Below are 15,053 nucleotides of genomic sequence, written 5' to 3'. Positions count from 1 at the left end.
TGGTTTCAGGGCTCAGGTCATGATCTCAGGGTCATGAGATCAAGCCTCATGTAGGCTCCGCACTCAACTGGGGAATCTGCTTGAGATTCTCTCCCTATGCCCCTGTCCCCCTCAGATCAATCAATCTTGGGGCACCCGGGTGGCTCAGTTGGTTAAGCAGCTGACTCTTGATTTCAGCTTAGATATATATGCACACAAAATAAATAAATCTTAAAAAAAATGTGGCTAGGAATCATAGCCAAGCAGCATGGGAGCATCAATAATTAATCACACAGAGCTCTGGGGTTAGCATAGCGGTGAGCTCACGTGCAAGGAGTAAAAACCCTGTTGCATAGGTGTTGGAGATGCCCTGGCTTATAAGCCATTCTATTTTCAAATAGTTCCATAAGTTTCCAGCTCCCTCACAAAGACAAACACAGTTCAAAGGGTCGCTATACTCTGGCCCAAAGGATGGTGCTCAGCTAGGTATATACAGTTCATACAAATAACCAGTGTAAAACATGCCTTATTCTCTCCATTTGGACACTGGGGCTTAGAGAAGTGATAATAAGTGATGGAGTTGAGATCTCCTGACTCCAGGGACCACTCTTCTTTCTATTATATCACGGCTGCCTCATTTGATCTGATCAAATTAGTATTTCTGATCAAATCAGTATTTCTGATCTTCAGTGTGACTACGACATGGTCTTGATATAATTTGAGTGTATTTTATTTTATTTTTTATTTATTTATTTATGATAGTGATACAGAGAGAGAGAGAGAGAGAGAGAGAGGCAGAGACACAGGCAGAGGGAGAAGCAGGCTCCATGCACAGGGAGCCTGATGTGGGATTCGATCCCGGGTCTCCAGGATCGCGCCATGGGCCAAAGGCAGGCGCCAAACTGCTGCGCCACCCAGGGATCCCTAATTTGAGTGTATTTTAAAGAAATATACAGGGGCACCTGGGTGGTTCAGTCCATTAAGTGTCTGCCTTCGGCTCAGGTCATGATCTCAGGGTCCTGGGATTGAGCCCAGTGTTGGGCTCCTTGCTCAGTAGGGAGTCTGCTTCTCTCTCTCCCTCTGCCACTCCCCCTGCTTGTTCTCTCTCTCTCTCTCTCTCTCTAGTAAATAAATTAAAAATCTTCAAAAAAGAGAAAAACATACAGAAACATTTTAACATTTTCTAAAGTGCAATGCCATCTAATAGGTGGTCTTGCGATTATTTTACAATATATTTGTGTGCAAGTTAGATTAGTAAATACATCTAAAAATTCCTACATAGGAGACACAGTAGGCATGGTTGGCATTCAATAATTATTCATTGAATCTACTCTGTACTCCCTCGATTTGGGAGGTGGACCTGACTTCCAAGGGCATTAGCTTTGACCTACTAGTCTTCTAAGTCATGTTAAACAGGTGGCCCCTCCAGGGTTGCAGTAGGCCTTTCATTACACGGAGCTAGCTCCATGCTTAATAGCTGCCCTTCCAGCATTCGTCCCTACCCACAGTTAAATCTGCACTGACAGCAAACACAGGGCCTTTTGCCCTCAGATCAATAGATCAAAATGTAATTAGCTATGAGGATTTGTGGCTCTTAGACCAGGTCACCCAAATCACTGTTTTCTGAGTGATGCGCAGGACAGAGCCAAGCCAGACCCAAGGCGGGTTGCCCATAAGCCATTACATGACAAGCTGGCCTCCCTCCTTCCAAAGAGACCACTGAGGGCTTGCACGTTGCTCTACATCAGAAGCTAGGACTTGAGTAAAAGCTTTACTAATCAGAGTTGTTTAGCCAGCTCTTTAGAAAAAGAATTGCTTCCTAATGTAATGGAAAGACCAGGAATCCAATGGTGATATAACATGCAAGGCGCTTCACACCCCAACCCGGCATTTCAGCCTCACAAACACATTCTCACCCTTGCACACTGGTGTTTCCATTCCACAGAAGGCCTTATACCTGATCTTTTTCAACTAGTAAACTCGGATTCATCCTTCAATACCTAGTCCAAACCTTCCAGAACTGACCTTGGCAGAATGTTTTCCTTCTCTCACCTTGGTAGCTGAAGAAAATTCTTCTGTTGAACCATATGTCATGACTGTGGGCTCAGAAAATCAGGTTTGTGGGAATTATTAAGCCTTTGGTGATTTTGTCTCAAGCTTCTTTGGATAAAAGACCCCACGTTTCATAGCTGGAAGTTGAGGGGAAGACCCCCATCCGGTGCCCCAGGCCTCTTCCCAACTTCATTCTCTAAAAAACCCAGGCATGGGATGCCTGGATGCCTCAGCAATGGAGCATCTGCCCTTGGCTCAGGGCGTGATCCTGGAGTCCCAGATCGAGTCGCATCGGGGTCCCTGCATGGAGCCTGCTTCTCTCTCTTTGTCTCTGCCTCTCTCTGTGTCTCATGAATAAATAAATAAAAATATTTTTTAAAGAGATTTTATTTATTTATTCAAGAGAGAGAGAGAGAGAGAGACAGAGGCAGAGTCACAGGCAGAGGGAGAAGCAGGCTCCATGCAGGGAGCCCGATGTGGGACTTGATCCTTGGTCTCCAGGATCACACCCCAGGCTGCAGGCAGCGCTAAACCACTGTGCCACCAGGGCTGCCCTAAATAAAAATCTTTTAAAAAAACAAAATCCAGGCAGACGTGCTCACCTTATGAAAGCTGATGAAAGAAACCTCCCCCCACCCCCGGGTGGCATTTTGTTTTTTATCTTCACTGAAGAATTTTTCAATGAAAATGGATTCCTTTTTCTATTTTGGAAAATCACCATGTAATAAAACATCGATGGGGCACCTGGGTGGCTCAGTCAGTTGTCTGACTCTTGATTTCAGCTCAGGTCATGATCTCAGGGTTGTGAGATAGAGCCCTGCATCAGACTCTGCACTGGGCATGGAGCCTGCTCAAGACTCCCTCCCTCTCCCTTCACTCGTCCCCCTCAAAAGAAAAAAAAAAAGAAAGAGAACGTTGACTATCTGAATAGTTGTATCAAATAGTATGCACCATAATATGATGTTAACACTACTTCAATACTCAGGTATTTTAGAGCCAAGCAAGGGAACCATGTATGATCTCTAATGACCCAGTAAAAATGGTGCAGATATTACAAGAGGGAGCTAACATTCATGTCTCCCTGGCACAAGAGTGAGGAGGATTGAAGAGACCAAGAAAAATTCGAGGGGAAATTATTTAGAAGTAATGCATTCAAAATTAAGGATGGCAAGCCTTTTGAAAGAGCTGCCCCCACCAGTGGGTGGGTTTTCTGCAAGTCAAAGCGTACAGTGCCACCTACTGGCCATGGAATTTGCCCGGCCACTGGGAAGGGTTGGTGGGGGGGACTTGGTTCAGGGGCAAAACTGCCCCAGGGATTTAAGTCTCAAACTGTTTTGCTGGTAATGGCAAATGGAGGCCTGTCCTCTTTCTCCAAAGGAAGCTCAGAGTCCCCTGAAGCTTCTTGTGCACCATAGACTCCTGGTTTCTAGACTCTCGGGGGAAGGAATGAGAAATGATGTGATCTGGGTCTTGGCTGTGAGAAGTCCAACCACTCGCTGATCTGAACCAGCGATTCTCAAAATCTGCTGCACATTCCAGTCACCTGGGGGGCTTAAGCAATCCTTTTTTAATTTAATTTTATTTTTTTATTCATCAGAGACAGAGAGAGAAGCAGAGACACAGGCAGAGGGAGAAGCAGGCTCCATGCAGGGAGCCCGAGGTGGGACTCGATTCCGGGTCTCCAGGATCACGCCCTGGGCTGCAGGCGGCCTAAACTGCTGAGCCCCCCCGGGGCTGCCCGACTTAAGCAATCCCGATGCTCAGGCTGCCCTCGGCCAAGGAGGGCTCTGTGATGGGGCCCGGGCACCAGAGTTTTAAACCCTGTCAGGTGACTCCGATGGACAGCTGAGCTCTGCTGTTGGCAGGGCCTTGCCCCCAGGGCTGACCTCAGAACCTTCAGTCTAGGGAGAGACCAGTGGAATAACATGGACACATTCCCCTCCTGCCTTAGGGCTGTGATCGGAGGATGCCTCTGTCCAGGTTGGAGGGGTCCCCGTGCGAGGGACCGCCCCTCACCTACAAATATGGCTTTTTTTGTTTGTTTGTTTGTTTTTTTTTGTTTTCAAATATGGCTTTGTTGAGCTATAACTAACACACTATAAACTGTACATATTTGAAGTGTAGACACTGACGAAGTTCGATGGGCCCGGGAAGCCCTTACCATGTGATGACCAGACTCTTCCAGACCAAGCTGGGAGAGTCCGTTTTACATTGCTGTTCTACAATCATTTAATATTCCACGCCGGGCCTTGTGCTGGGGAGAAGAAAACACTGACTCACCGTGCACCTGCTTTCCTGGGGGAAGTGGCCTCGGGATGCCCGGGACGCCCGTGGGATGTGAAGGAGGCATGTCCCTGCTGAGGAGTGCTGTGGGGGGAAGGAGAGCATTGGGGAAAGCTGGTCAGAGGGGATGATAGTTTAGTTGATCAAGACAGATGGAGGTGATTATTAGATTGGTTGAAGGAACAGGGCCTTTTTAAGAAATATATTTTATTTACTTATCTATTTGAGAGAGAGGGAGAGGGAGAGCAGGAGCAGGGAGGGCTAGGGGCAGAGGGAGAGGGAGAAACAGACTCCCTGCCTTGCAACCCCCCCCCCAATGTGGGGCTGGATCTCAGGACCCCAGGATCATGACCTGAGCCAAAGGAAGATGCTTAATCAAGTCACCCAGGCACCCCCTCCCTTTTTTAAAAAAAGATTTTAGGAAAAGGGCATTCCCAGTGCAGGGAACAGCATGAGTGGACAAATGGAGGTACGAAGAGGAGGTGTGTTTGCGGAGCAGCAGGTGTGACCAGTGTTCCTGCTGGGGGGTGGAGTGGTGCGAGGGGCGAAGCAGTCAGAGCTGGACTGGTTGGTGACAGCAGCCCGGTGACCAGGGGTGATGAGCCACAGGAGTCTGCTTCAGTTCTGTGAGCTTTATCCTCTCAGTGGAGAACCCCTAAAAGTCATAAAAGGGAGCGTGGTGATCAGACCCCCATCGCAGGAAGTTCATTCCGACCGCCCTCCAAGGTTGCAGGACAAGCAGTCTGGAAAACTTCTGCAAAGTTCCCAGTGAGCAGAAACAAATGAATTGTGGGTCATATTATGCAAGAATCGGAAGTTTGAATGTGAAAGCCATTTTCAAAAACATTACAAATATGCATATTTACAGCATTCTTCTTATTTAAACAGTAGCAATGAAAGTCTCTAAAAATGGATGATCCTCTGGTTCATGAAGCCTAGAGTTTATATGGCCCAGGACATTCGAGAAGTGGTGGAAACCGGCATGCTGTGGTGCAGCAGGCCACAAGGATGGTGGGACTCTCTAGAAGAGGTTCAAACAGCCTACTTCTAAAATGAATCCAGAATCGTCTTCAAGCGTAAAGGAGGTAACATGCAGGTAAGAGATAGTCTGTGAGGACACGTGACAAGGTTAACCAATTTTAAGTTACATCTACATTAATTCTGCTGCTGTTTGCTGATTAATGGCTAGTGTCTTTACAGGTGTTTTTCTTTTCTTTTTTAAAGATTTTATTAATTTATTCATGAGAGACACAGAGAGAGAGGCAGAGACACAAGCAGAGGGAGAAGCAGGCTCCATGCAGGGAGCCCGACGTGGGACTCGATCCCTGGTCTCCAGGATCAGGACCTGGGTCGAAGGCAGGTGCTAGACTGCTGAGCCACCCAGGCTGCCCGGTATTTTTTTTTTTTCTTTACAGGTATTAGTAGCTCAAAAGGGCGTTTCTTTTATCCCATTTACCCCCTAGCCTTGAGAAGGCAAGAGTAAACATGAATGGTGTCAGTGAGGATGCTTTCAGCTCCAAAAATAAAAATAACTACTCACAGTGGACCAACAGTAAAGTCCAATGCTTCAGGCATGGTCTGATCGGAGCTCCTGCTCCATTTTTCCATGGTTCTCTTAGCTCTGCCCTCCTCTACCTGTCAGCTCAGGAAAACCCAAGCAGTCTGAGGCCTCACATCCCTAAGCCCACTTTGCTAAGTGAACAAAGAATTTCTCTTTCTCCAAGCATCCTACTGAAATTTAGGCTTTAGGGGCACCTGGGTGGCTCAGCAGTTGAGCATCTGCCTTCAGCCCTGGTCATGATCCTGGAGTCCCGGGATGGAGTCCCACATCAGGGTCCCTGCTCGGTGGGGAGTCTGCTTCTCCCTGTGCCCCTCACCCTGCTCATGCTCTCTTTCTTTCAAGGAAATACATAAAATCTTTTAAAAATGAATAAATAAATGCAAGCTAGGCTTTATCCTAATTGCATTCATTTATGCCACGTGGTCACTGAATCAATCACTGGCAGGGGGGTTGGGGTTCCACCGATTGGGTTGGGCCAAGCAAGATCCATCCTGGGAGCTGGGGGTCAGATTGGTCCCACCCAAAATGCTTGGGGAAGCAGCAAAAATATCTATTACATGATTTAAAAATTACCCTGGATGATCTAACAGCCCCTAATGAGGTCTGCAGATATCACTCAATCTGGTTTGCCACATGTTATGTTTGCTATTGAAAGTGAGACTGGGCGGGGCACCTGGGTGGCTCAGTAGTTGAGCATCTGCTTTTCGCTCAGGTCATGATCCCAGGGTCCTGGGATGAAGTCTCACATCAGGTTCCCCACAAGGAGCCTGCTTCTCCCTCTGCCTGTCTCTGCCTCTCTCTCTGTGTCTCCCATGAATAAATATATACAATCATTAGAAAGAGAAGAAAGAAAGAAAGAAAGAAAGAAAGAAAGAAAGAAAGAAAGAAAGAAGGAAGGAAGGAAGGAAGGAAGGAAGGAAGGAAGGAAGGAAGGAGAAAGAAAGAGACTAAGGGAGTCTGGGTGACTCAACAGGTTGAGTGTCTGACTCTTGATTTCAGCTCAGGTCATGGGTTCAGGGCCGTGAGAGTGAGCCCTATATCGGGTTCCGAGCCCTACGTCAGGGCTGTGTTGGGGGTGGGGGGAGTCTGCTTGAGATTCTCTCTCTCTCCCTCTGCCTCTCCCTGCCTCTTAAAAAAAAAAAAAGGATAAATCTTTCAAATTAAAAAAAAAAATTCTTAAATAAAAAGAAAGAAAGAGACTCCCTGCTATGTGCATCACCCAAGGCCCCAAACACAAGGAAGGACACCACCTACCAAAGACACTTTATTTGTTACCTCTTATAGTTAGTTAATAGTCAAGAACAAATAATAGTAACAACAAATAAAAATAACTTGCAAGGGGAACAGACATGAGACACAAACAAGGGCCCTATTAACACAACAGAAGGCGCGTGCAGGAGGTGGCTGTGTGTGCCTGCGCCACAGGGAGAGCGGAGTCCTCCATGAGGTCGCTGGAATCTGCATCACAAGGCTGGGCATCTGGATCCAGGACCCAGGCTCCCTCTTTCACCATCCACGAAACAGGATCTGCAGCTTCAAAGTGCCTTCCAGCTCTGGCTCCTGGGGTTTGGGCTTCACACTTCCTTAGGCTCCAGCTTGTGGGCAGAACATGAATTGGAGGAAAGGTCTGTTGGCTCCTGGAGTAGGGGATCCAGGGACGAGGGTGGATGCAGCGTGCGTTCTCCTGCGCTCCTCCTCCTACCTTCCTTCGGCCTCTATTCCTCTCACTCTTGGTTTTACCGTTTTTTTCTCCCTGCCTCCACCAACCTACTGGCATTTCAAAAACTCTAGAATGTACTTCATGGTGGACAGTTCTAGTCTGGGCCTTCGAAGGCACATCAAAAAGATCCTGCGTTCCCAGTCACTTCTCCCCAAAAAGCTGAGGGACCTGTCTTTTTTTTCTGTCTCCTTGGTGTGAGGCACCCAGGGCAAGCGTGATGAAATGCCTACCCTGGACAGAAGGAGCACCCTATTTTAACTTGTTCAAGAATTAATCTGAGAACCTTACAAGATGGTATTTCTTCCCATGCCCTGGGGCCTACACAGCTGATGCGTAAGAGTCTCAGAATGAGGTCGTGGATCTGTAGGCTATCAGCTCAAAGCAACATTCTCCCAGGCGTCCACAATCTTGGGGGGCTTTCCTCTAGATTGGGAGTGGTTATTGTTGCCCTGCCAGGACCAAAAAAAAAGAAAAACAAACCACCAAATACCTAACCATTGTACTGATTGGACATAATCAACTGTCTTACAAGTGCTTATAGCATCTATGTGCATTTAATTCCGTAGGTACTTAGCAAACAAGCTGCATGCATTGCAAGTAGTCACAACTTCCATCCAGAGAGGCTGGGTGCTGGGTGGCAGATGAATACCAAAGGCCAGATCTTCCCGGCTGCTCACTTCTCCATTAGTCTTTTAAACACTCAAAAGGAAAGTTCATACATTGGGTTGAGGGCCATGGATAGGCCCCAATTTTTACCATTCTAGATGAAAAAAGAGAGAAGGGGGGGCAGGAAAAAAAACACCTCTTAGAAGCAGTGCAACAGAAATACAGGAGAAAAATTAAAGGATTACGGACATTACTTCAAATAACATTATTTGAACTATTTGAACACTGTTTTTCAGATTAGAACAGTCACTGCTCTAGGTTCTCTACCGATTATTAGCTTATTTAGTTTTCATCCTACGAGGTAGGCTTTGTTTTGTCCATTTCACAGATGAGAAAATGAACCCAGAGAGGTCAAGGAAGTCGTCAAAGATCACACAGCTAACACGAGCAACAGAAAGGGCAAGACTTCAAACCTGGGTCTGGCTCTAAATCTCGTGTTCACTCTACCTCTAAGGGTTTCTCTAGAGATTATGCTGGATGGGGATCCCCGGGTGGCTCAGTGGTTTGGCCCCTGCCTTTGGGCCAGGGTGTAATCCTGGAGTCCCAGGATCGAGTCCCACGTCAGGCTCCCTGCAGGGAGCCTGCTTCTCCCTCTGCCTGTGTCTCTGCCTCTCTGTGTCTCTCATGAATAAATAAATAAAATCTTTAAAAAAAAAAAAAGATTATGCTGGAAGTAAAGGCTCCTCCCATAAGGAGGAAGGGGGGGTTTTAAGGAGTCAGCCTGGGTGGGGCCAGCAGGCACACCCCTAGGACGCCCATGCTTGGCTGTTGCTGACCAGACCGTGTGTCTGAACCAAAGTGGTGCTTTTTTTTTTTTTTTTAAGATTTTAGATTTTATTTATTTATTCATGAGAGAGAGAGAGAGAGAGAGAGAGAGAGAGAGGCAGAGACACAGACACAGGCAGAGGGAGAAGCAGGCTCCACGCAGGGAGCCTGATGCGGGACTCGATCCCGGGTCTCCAGGATCACACCCCGGGCTGCAGGCGGCGCCAAACTGCTGCGCCACTGGGGCTGCCCAGCGTGGTGCTTCTTGTGCGAGCCCAGCCCTCGAAAGAAAACGTAATGTGCGAAAATAAGACCATGAGATTTTCCAAACAAAAAGAAGCCTGACTTCCCCGGAATATCCATAGTGCGTTACGATCCTCGGTGGGTGCTGTGCGGGCCTGGGCAGCCTGCAGGGGCGAAATGCGCACAGAGAACACTGAGCCTGTGTCCCCATCCTCAGCCCCTGCTGCCACCGTCCTGCATCCTGCTCCTCCTTCATCCTCTTTATTTTTTGACTCCTCTTGGTAGGCTTTCCCATACCCCTGCCCCTTTCCCTTCCTCCCCATTCTTCCTTCTTTTAAGAAGTCATTGATGGCCTCCCTGCTCTTCTTTTCCCTCTCTCCTCTCGGGCCCCTTGTGCCCATCATCAACTTCCTTCCTTTTAGCTCAGTCCCCTTGGCTCCCTTCCCCATCAAACCTGTTTCTTTCTTTCTTTCTTTTTTTTTTTTTTTTTTTTTTTTTTAGATTTTATTCATTTATTCATGGGAGAGAGAAAGAGAGAGAGGCTGGGACACAGGCAGAGGGAGAAGCAGGTTCCATGCTGGGAGCCTGACGTGGGACTCGATCCTGGGTCTCCAGGATTATGCCCTGGGCTGAAGGCAGGCACCAAACTGCTGAGCCACCCAGGGATGCCCCTCAAAGCTGCTTCTTAAAGATTCATTTAGTCCACACCAAGCAACGCCAGCACAATCACCCAATACAAATCTAATGAATATAGGCCATGCTCCTTGAAAGTCTTCCCAAGGGAAATAAAATAGCTGTAGCCTAATTTGCTTTATCCCCATAGAATCTGATCGGGTTATGCCTTGAGGTCTGGGGGGTGGGGTGGGGTGGGGTGGGGTGGGGAGGGGAGAGATTTGCCTTGATGTGGGCAGCCTGGAGGGAAGGGACAGAACCATGTTTACTTCTAGCACTTCTTCCCAGGCCTGACCTCGGTCCTAGGTCCTCAAACAGCCTGGGAATTGTCATCACGACGACTAGAGTCATATCCATACAAGTTCATAATGTAAAGGGAACTTAAGGGCATCTCAACTGATTTTCTTTTTATAGCTGAGGAAACAGAAGGCCAGGGAAATGAAGTGATGTGTCTAAAGTCATATAGATGGTCAGTGTTAGGGACCAAGTGGTGGGCATTCAACAATAGGAGGGAGCAAAAAACCAAAACCAAAACCAAAACAACAGGAGGGAGCATCCTCTAATCTTTCTCTTTTGATTGGAAAACAGAAACCAAAAAGGCTGCTGCCAGGATATTTCACTCCAAAGACCACTGACTCACCTAGTAGTCGGGACGGGGCATGCTTCTGTGGTTTGCGTAGGGATTCTGTGGCTGACCAGAGATATTGGCCCTGACTTTAGGGAAGATGCTCCCGTCTGCTCCTAGATTGCTGAAGCCTGTCGTCTGCTGTAGTCTCAGATTTTGAAAGTCGTTCTCAATCAAGTTCTGTTCTTCAATATACTTGTCTTTGTTCTTTGACCTATAAATGGTAGGGAGAATTGGGATCAGACGATGGCAGAAAGTTCCTCGAAGCAAACGTTGATATTCTTTTTTAAAAAATGTTTTAAAAAAATGTTTTCAAAAAAAAAATAAAAATAAAAATGTTTTCAAACTTTGAGAGAATTTCAGATTTACATATATTTGTATATTGCATATACATCATTTTGGTACAAACCAAAAATTACACAGGGTTTCATACGTCCCTCACCCAGATTCCCCAATTGTTAATGTTTTTGAACCATTAAGAATAAGTTCTTAGACCTGATGCCCCGCTACTCACGATACTTCACTACTTCGTTCATTATAGATTCCCTATATTATTTATATATGTGTATATATACTATACATACATATATATACACACTATATATATTCTAGTCTTCTAGAAGCTCTCTGTATCCATTAAAACTAGAACGTAAACACTGATCCAACATTGCCATCCAATTCCCTTGGTCTCATGCAAATTTTGCTAATAATATCACTTTTCTTAAGTGTGCTTTTGAATTACATATGGAAATAATCATAGAAGTTAAGGAGAAAAGATATGTGACACAATGATTTTTGTTTTTTAAAGACTTTTATCTATTTGACAGAGAGCACGAGGAGCACAAGCAAGAGGAGCGGCAGGCAGAGGGAGAGGGAGAAGCAGGCTCCCCACTGAGCAGGGAGCCCGGGAGGAGGCTCTATCCCAGGACCCCGGGATCATGACCTGAGCAGAAGGCAGACGCTTAACAGACTGAGCCACCCCGGCGCCCGATATAATGATTTTTAATTCAAACAAAGTCAATGTCTACAGAAGCACCTTGGTCAATAGAACCAGTTCAAGGTAGGAAGGTCTTACAAGGAGAAAAAGTATGTTGCAGGTTCTGCTGTAGCCCCTCAAGGGGCAAGCATTCAAAGCCAAAGGGAAGCACTTGGTGGTGAGGGAGGCGCCTGCCCCCGATGAACTGCACTTGCAACCCTTCCTTCTAGCCCACAGACCTGCCCCTGCAGTGCCTGCACCCCCCCTCCCCCCGCTGGAGTAGGGAGTGGAGAGGCCCATCTCTGATGCCCCCAGGGCACTCCCAGAATGAGTGGCACCTGCCGGAAATATCATCAGGGAGGACCCGTCCACCCTGTACACCTGGTGGCCAGCCCGGCCTGCAGCAGAGGTCCCGCCCTTTGAGGGCATTCCTGCCTCATTGAGGACTGGAGGCAAGGAGAAGCTTCATTCCCTTTGAAATGCGCAGGAAATTCTAATCCTTGATGTGTGTTCCCCAGAATCATGAACCTAGGCTGCACTGGGGGCAAAGGGGCTCTGCGGCACAGAGGAGCTGAGATGCATAGCAGTGGTGGGGTCACAAGTCCCCATGAGCAGCCCCGAGGATGCTGGGGACCCAAGACAGTGATGCAATCCTCCTGGGAGAGGAGGAGACAGCCTTGCTCCAGAACAGAATGTTCTGGCCCTCTTCCTAGAAAAGGGAAGCTCACATTCCAGCTCTCAGCTTTGCATCCTTATTAATTCAGGCTTTGAGTAAGAGTTAATATCAAACTGGAATAAAAGAAAAAAGAAGCAAAATCTATTTATCCGCTCACATTATAGTGCAAAAACACCTATTTTGCCAAAACATAAAGATAGGAGTGAAGGGCAGCCCTGGTGGGTCAGTGGTTTAGTGCCACCTTCAGCCCAGGGCCTGATCCTGGAGACCTGGGATTGAGTCCCACGTCAGGCTCCCTGCATGGAGCCTGCTTCCCCCTCTGCCTGTGTCTTTGCCTCTCTCTCTGTGTGTCTCTCATGAATAAATAAATAAAATCTTTTTTTAAAAAAATAGGAGTGAAATGTTACCAACAAGCAGCTTGTTTGGACCAAAGTGCATCCCCACCTGGCACGTTTCGGATAGCTTAGAGGTAACAGTGTTCCCTGTCCTTGTTGATGGAGGGAACTTTATCTAAATATTTGTTAAATAAACAGAAGGACTCCACTCAAGTTCTTAGGAAGAGTGCTTAAGCTGCACCATGGCTTGGCGGAGAGAACAAGCCACGGGGCTCAGCTGACGCTGGTGCTGGGCCCACTGCCGCGGGCTCCTGGGCCGGCAGGGCCTTGTCCAGTGACCCTTGACAACATCAGTGGGATGGAAAACTGCTAACAGAGTTTTTCAGTGACATCAGAAAACGATTGCTATGTCACATTACGGTGTTAAGCAAAAAGAAACCTTCACAAATATATTTTAAGGGGGGGGGCGTCTGGGTGGCTCAGTCGGTTAAGCATCTGGGTTCGGCTCAGGTCATGATCCTGGGGTCCTGGGATCCAGCCCCATGTCAGGCTCCCTGCTCAGCTTGGAGTCTGCTTCTCCTTCTCCCTCTGCCCCTCCTCCTGCTTCTGCTCTCTCTTTCTCTCAAGTAAGTAAATAATAATGAAAGAAACCCTAGAAATATGTATTTTTTTAACACAAAGGGTAGGGCACCTGAATGGCTTAGTTGGTCTGACTCTTAGTTTCAGCTTAGGTCAAGATCTCAAGGTCATGAGATCGAGCCCCAAGTCAGGCTTTGTGCTCTTGGGATTTTCTCCCTCTGCCCCTCTCCACCAACCGCCCCAGCCCCCTGCACATATTCTCTCTCTCTCACAAAAAAAAAAAAAAAAAAAAAAAAACTCCACACAAAGGATACAAAATTATGTCTATAATATCATTTAAAAGAAAAAAAATATCCGGAAAGATATATGCCAGAATGTTCATTGGCTTGGGGCGGGAAGTTTTGGGAGTGATTTTTTAATTGTGCCCCTTTACACATTTCTGTTTTCTTCGGTAATCACCTATTGCTTATAGAAGCCAAAGCAAATTAAGGTTAAGGAAAAAAGCCAGTAGTATTGGAAAAGGCTCGCCTTATGTCCCGTCTCTTGCCCCAGCATGGCTGGCTGTGGTTAGAACCCCTGGTGCTGCTGTGCCCTGAGAACGGGACATGTCCACCCCGTACCTTGTCAAGCAGATCAATGCGATCACCAGGCCGAGAATGAGGACACCGCCAATGCTGCCCACGATAGTGAGGATCAGCTGAAATTCTGTAAAGGAAAAGCCAAGGGTATGCACAGCCTCCACAAGCAGCCCCACAGTCTACTGCTCAGGTTCGTGGGCCCCCACTGGTTTACGGTGGTGAAGAAGACAGTCAGGCTCTGGTCCCCAAGCCCACCGGGGCCAGCTTGGGTGACAGGCTGGGTGGGAGGGTCGCTCAGCCCCTACAGTGCCACCCCACAACTGTGTCTGTAGAACCCAATCAGCTGAGGCTGCCTCGCCCCATGAGAGAAGGCCATAGACACAGAGGAGGCTGCGGTCGGGCAGGGCCTTCCTGGACTCCGGGGGAGCTGCCATCTCCATCAAGGGGCACGTCCCTTCCTGACTTCTGTGGCCTTTGCCCTCCACCATGCCTTGCTGATAAGGAAGGGAACTAGGCTGGAGTGAAATTTGTCACTTAACAGGGGCATAAGAGAGTCCGCGAGGGGAGAGCTCGTGGCTACCCATTCTCCTCCTCCACGTCTGCTGCACGACAACGTGGCTGTGAGGTGGCCTGTGAGTAGAGCACCCACGGCAGATCTCACACACACGGTACGGAAGGGAAAAAAGGAAAATGTCTCATGAATAACTTCTTAAATCGATTACGTGGCGAAAAACACGTGTGATATGTTAAGCAAAATAAAAATCAAAAAATTAAAATTGAAATCAAGGTCACTTATTTCTAAGAAGTTCACTTAGAATTTTTAAAACTGAAAAAAAAAAAAAAAGAAAAAAATAATTTTTAAAACTGGGGACACCTGGGTGGCTCAGTGGTTGAGCGCCTGCCTTGGGCCCAGGGTGTGATCCTGGAGACCCGGGATCGAGTCCCACATCGGGCTCCTTGCATGGAGCCTGCTTCTCCCTCTGCCTGTGTCTCTGCCTCTCTCTCTCTGTGTGTCTCTCATGAGTAAATAAATAAAATCTAAAAAAAAAAAATAAATAAAAAAGAATTTTTAAAACTGGAAATTAAATACAAAGCTCACATCACATTTCTATTGGACAGTGCTGCTCTAGAGCCCTGCCTCTTTCTGCTTCGTGACTGCCAATACAGGCCGCCTCCAGCCTTGATTCATGGGGGCATAGGCCGCGTCTGGAGAAGACCACAAAGGCCATTCGGTCTGAACCTCTCATTTTGTAGGTGTGGATGCTGAAAGCCCAGAAGGAACAAAAGACTTAACAAATCCAGCCTTGCAGCAAAATTCGGTAGAAATTGAGAGCATTTTTCAT

At 47.3% G+C, this 15,053-nt stretch overlaps 1 protein-coding gene across 1 annotated transcript in view; it reads right to left on the bottom strand.

The window, feature by feature from the left end:
* Positions 1-7,126: 7,126 nt before the first annotated feature.
* Positions 7,127-15,053, bottom strand: part of MUC13 (mucin 13, cell surface associated) — a 58,850-nt gene continuing 50,923 nt past the window's right edge. The window contains exons 12-14 of the mRNA XM_055316016.1: positions 13,753-13,837; positions 10,582-10,780; positions 7,127-8,355 (exon numbers count right to left, since the gene is read on the bottom strand). Of these exons, the coding sequence (XP_055171991.1) occupies positions 10,582-10,780; positions 13,753-13,837 (284 nt within the window). The 3' untranslated portion in view covers positions 7,127-8,355. The remainder of the gene's footprint in view (positions 8,356-10,581; positions 10,781-13,752; positions 13,838-15,053) is intronic.

Source organism: Nyctereutes procyonoides, unplaced genomic scaffold (assembly GCF_905146905.1).
Source record: "Nyctereutes procyonoides isolate TBG_1078 unplaced genomic scaffold, NYPRO_anot_genome, whole genome shotgun sequence".
Classification (NCBI taxonomy): Eukaryota; Metazoa; Chordata; class Mammalia; order Carnivora; family Canidae; genus Nyctereutes; species Nyctereutes procyonoides.
The sequence above is the reverse complement of the archived record's forward strand: the minus strand, read 5'-3'. Positions and strand labels throughout refer to the sequence as shown.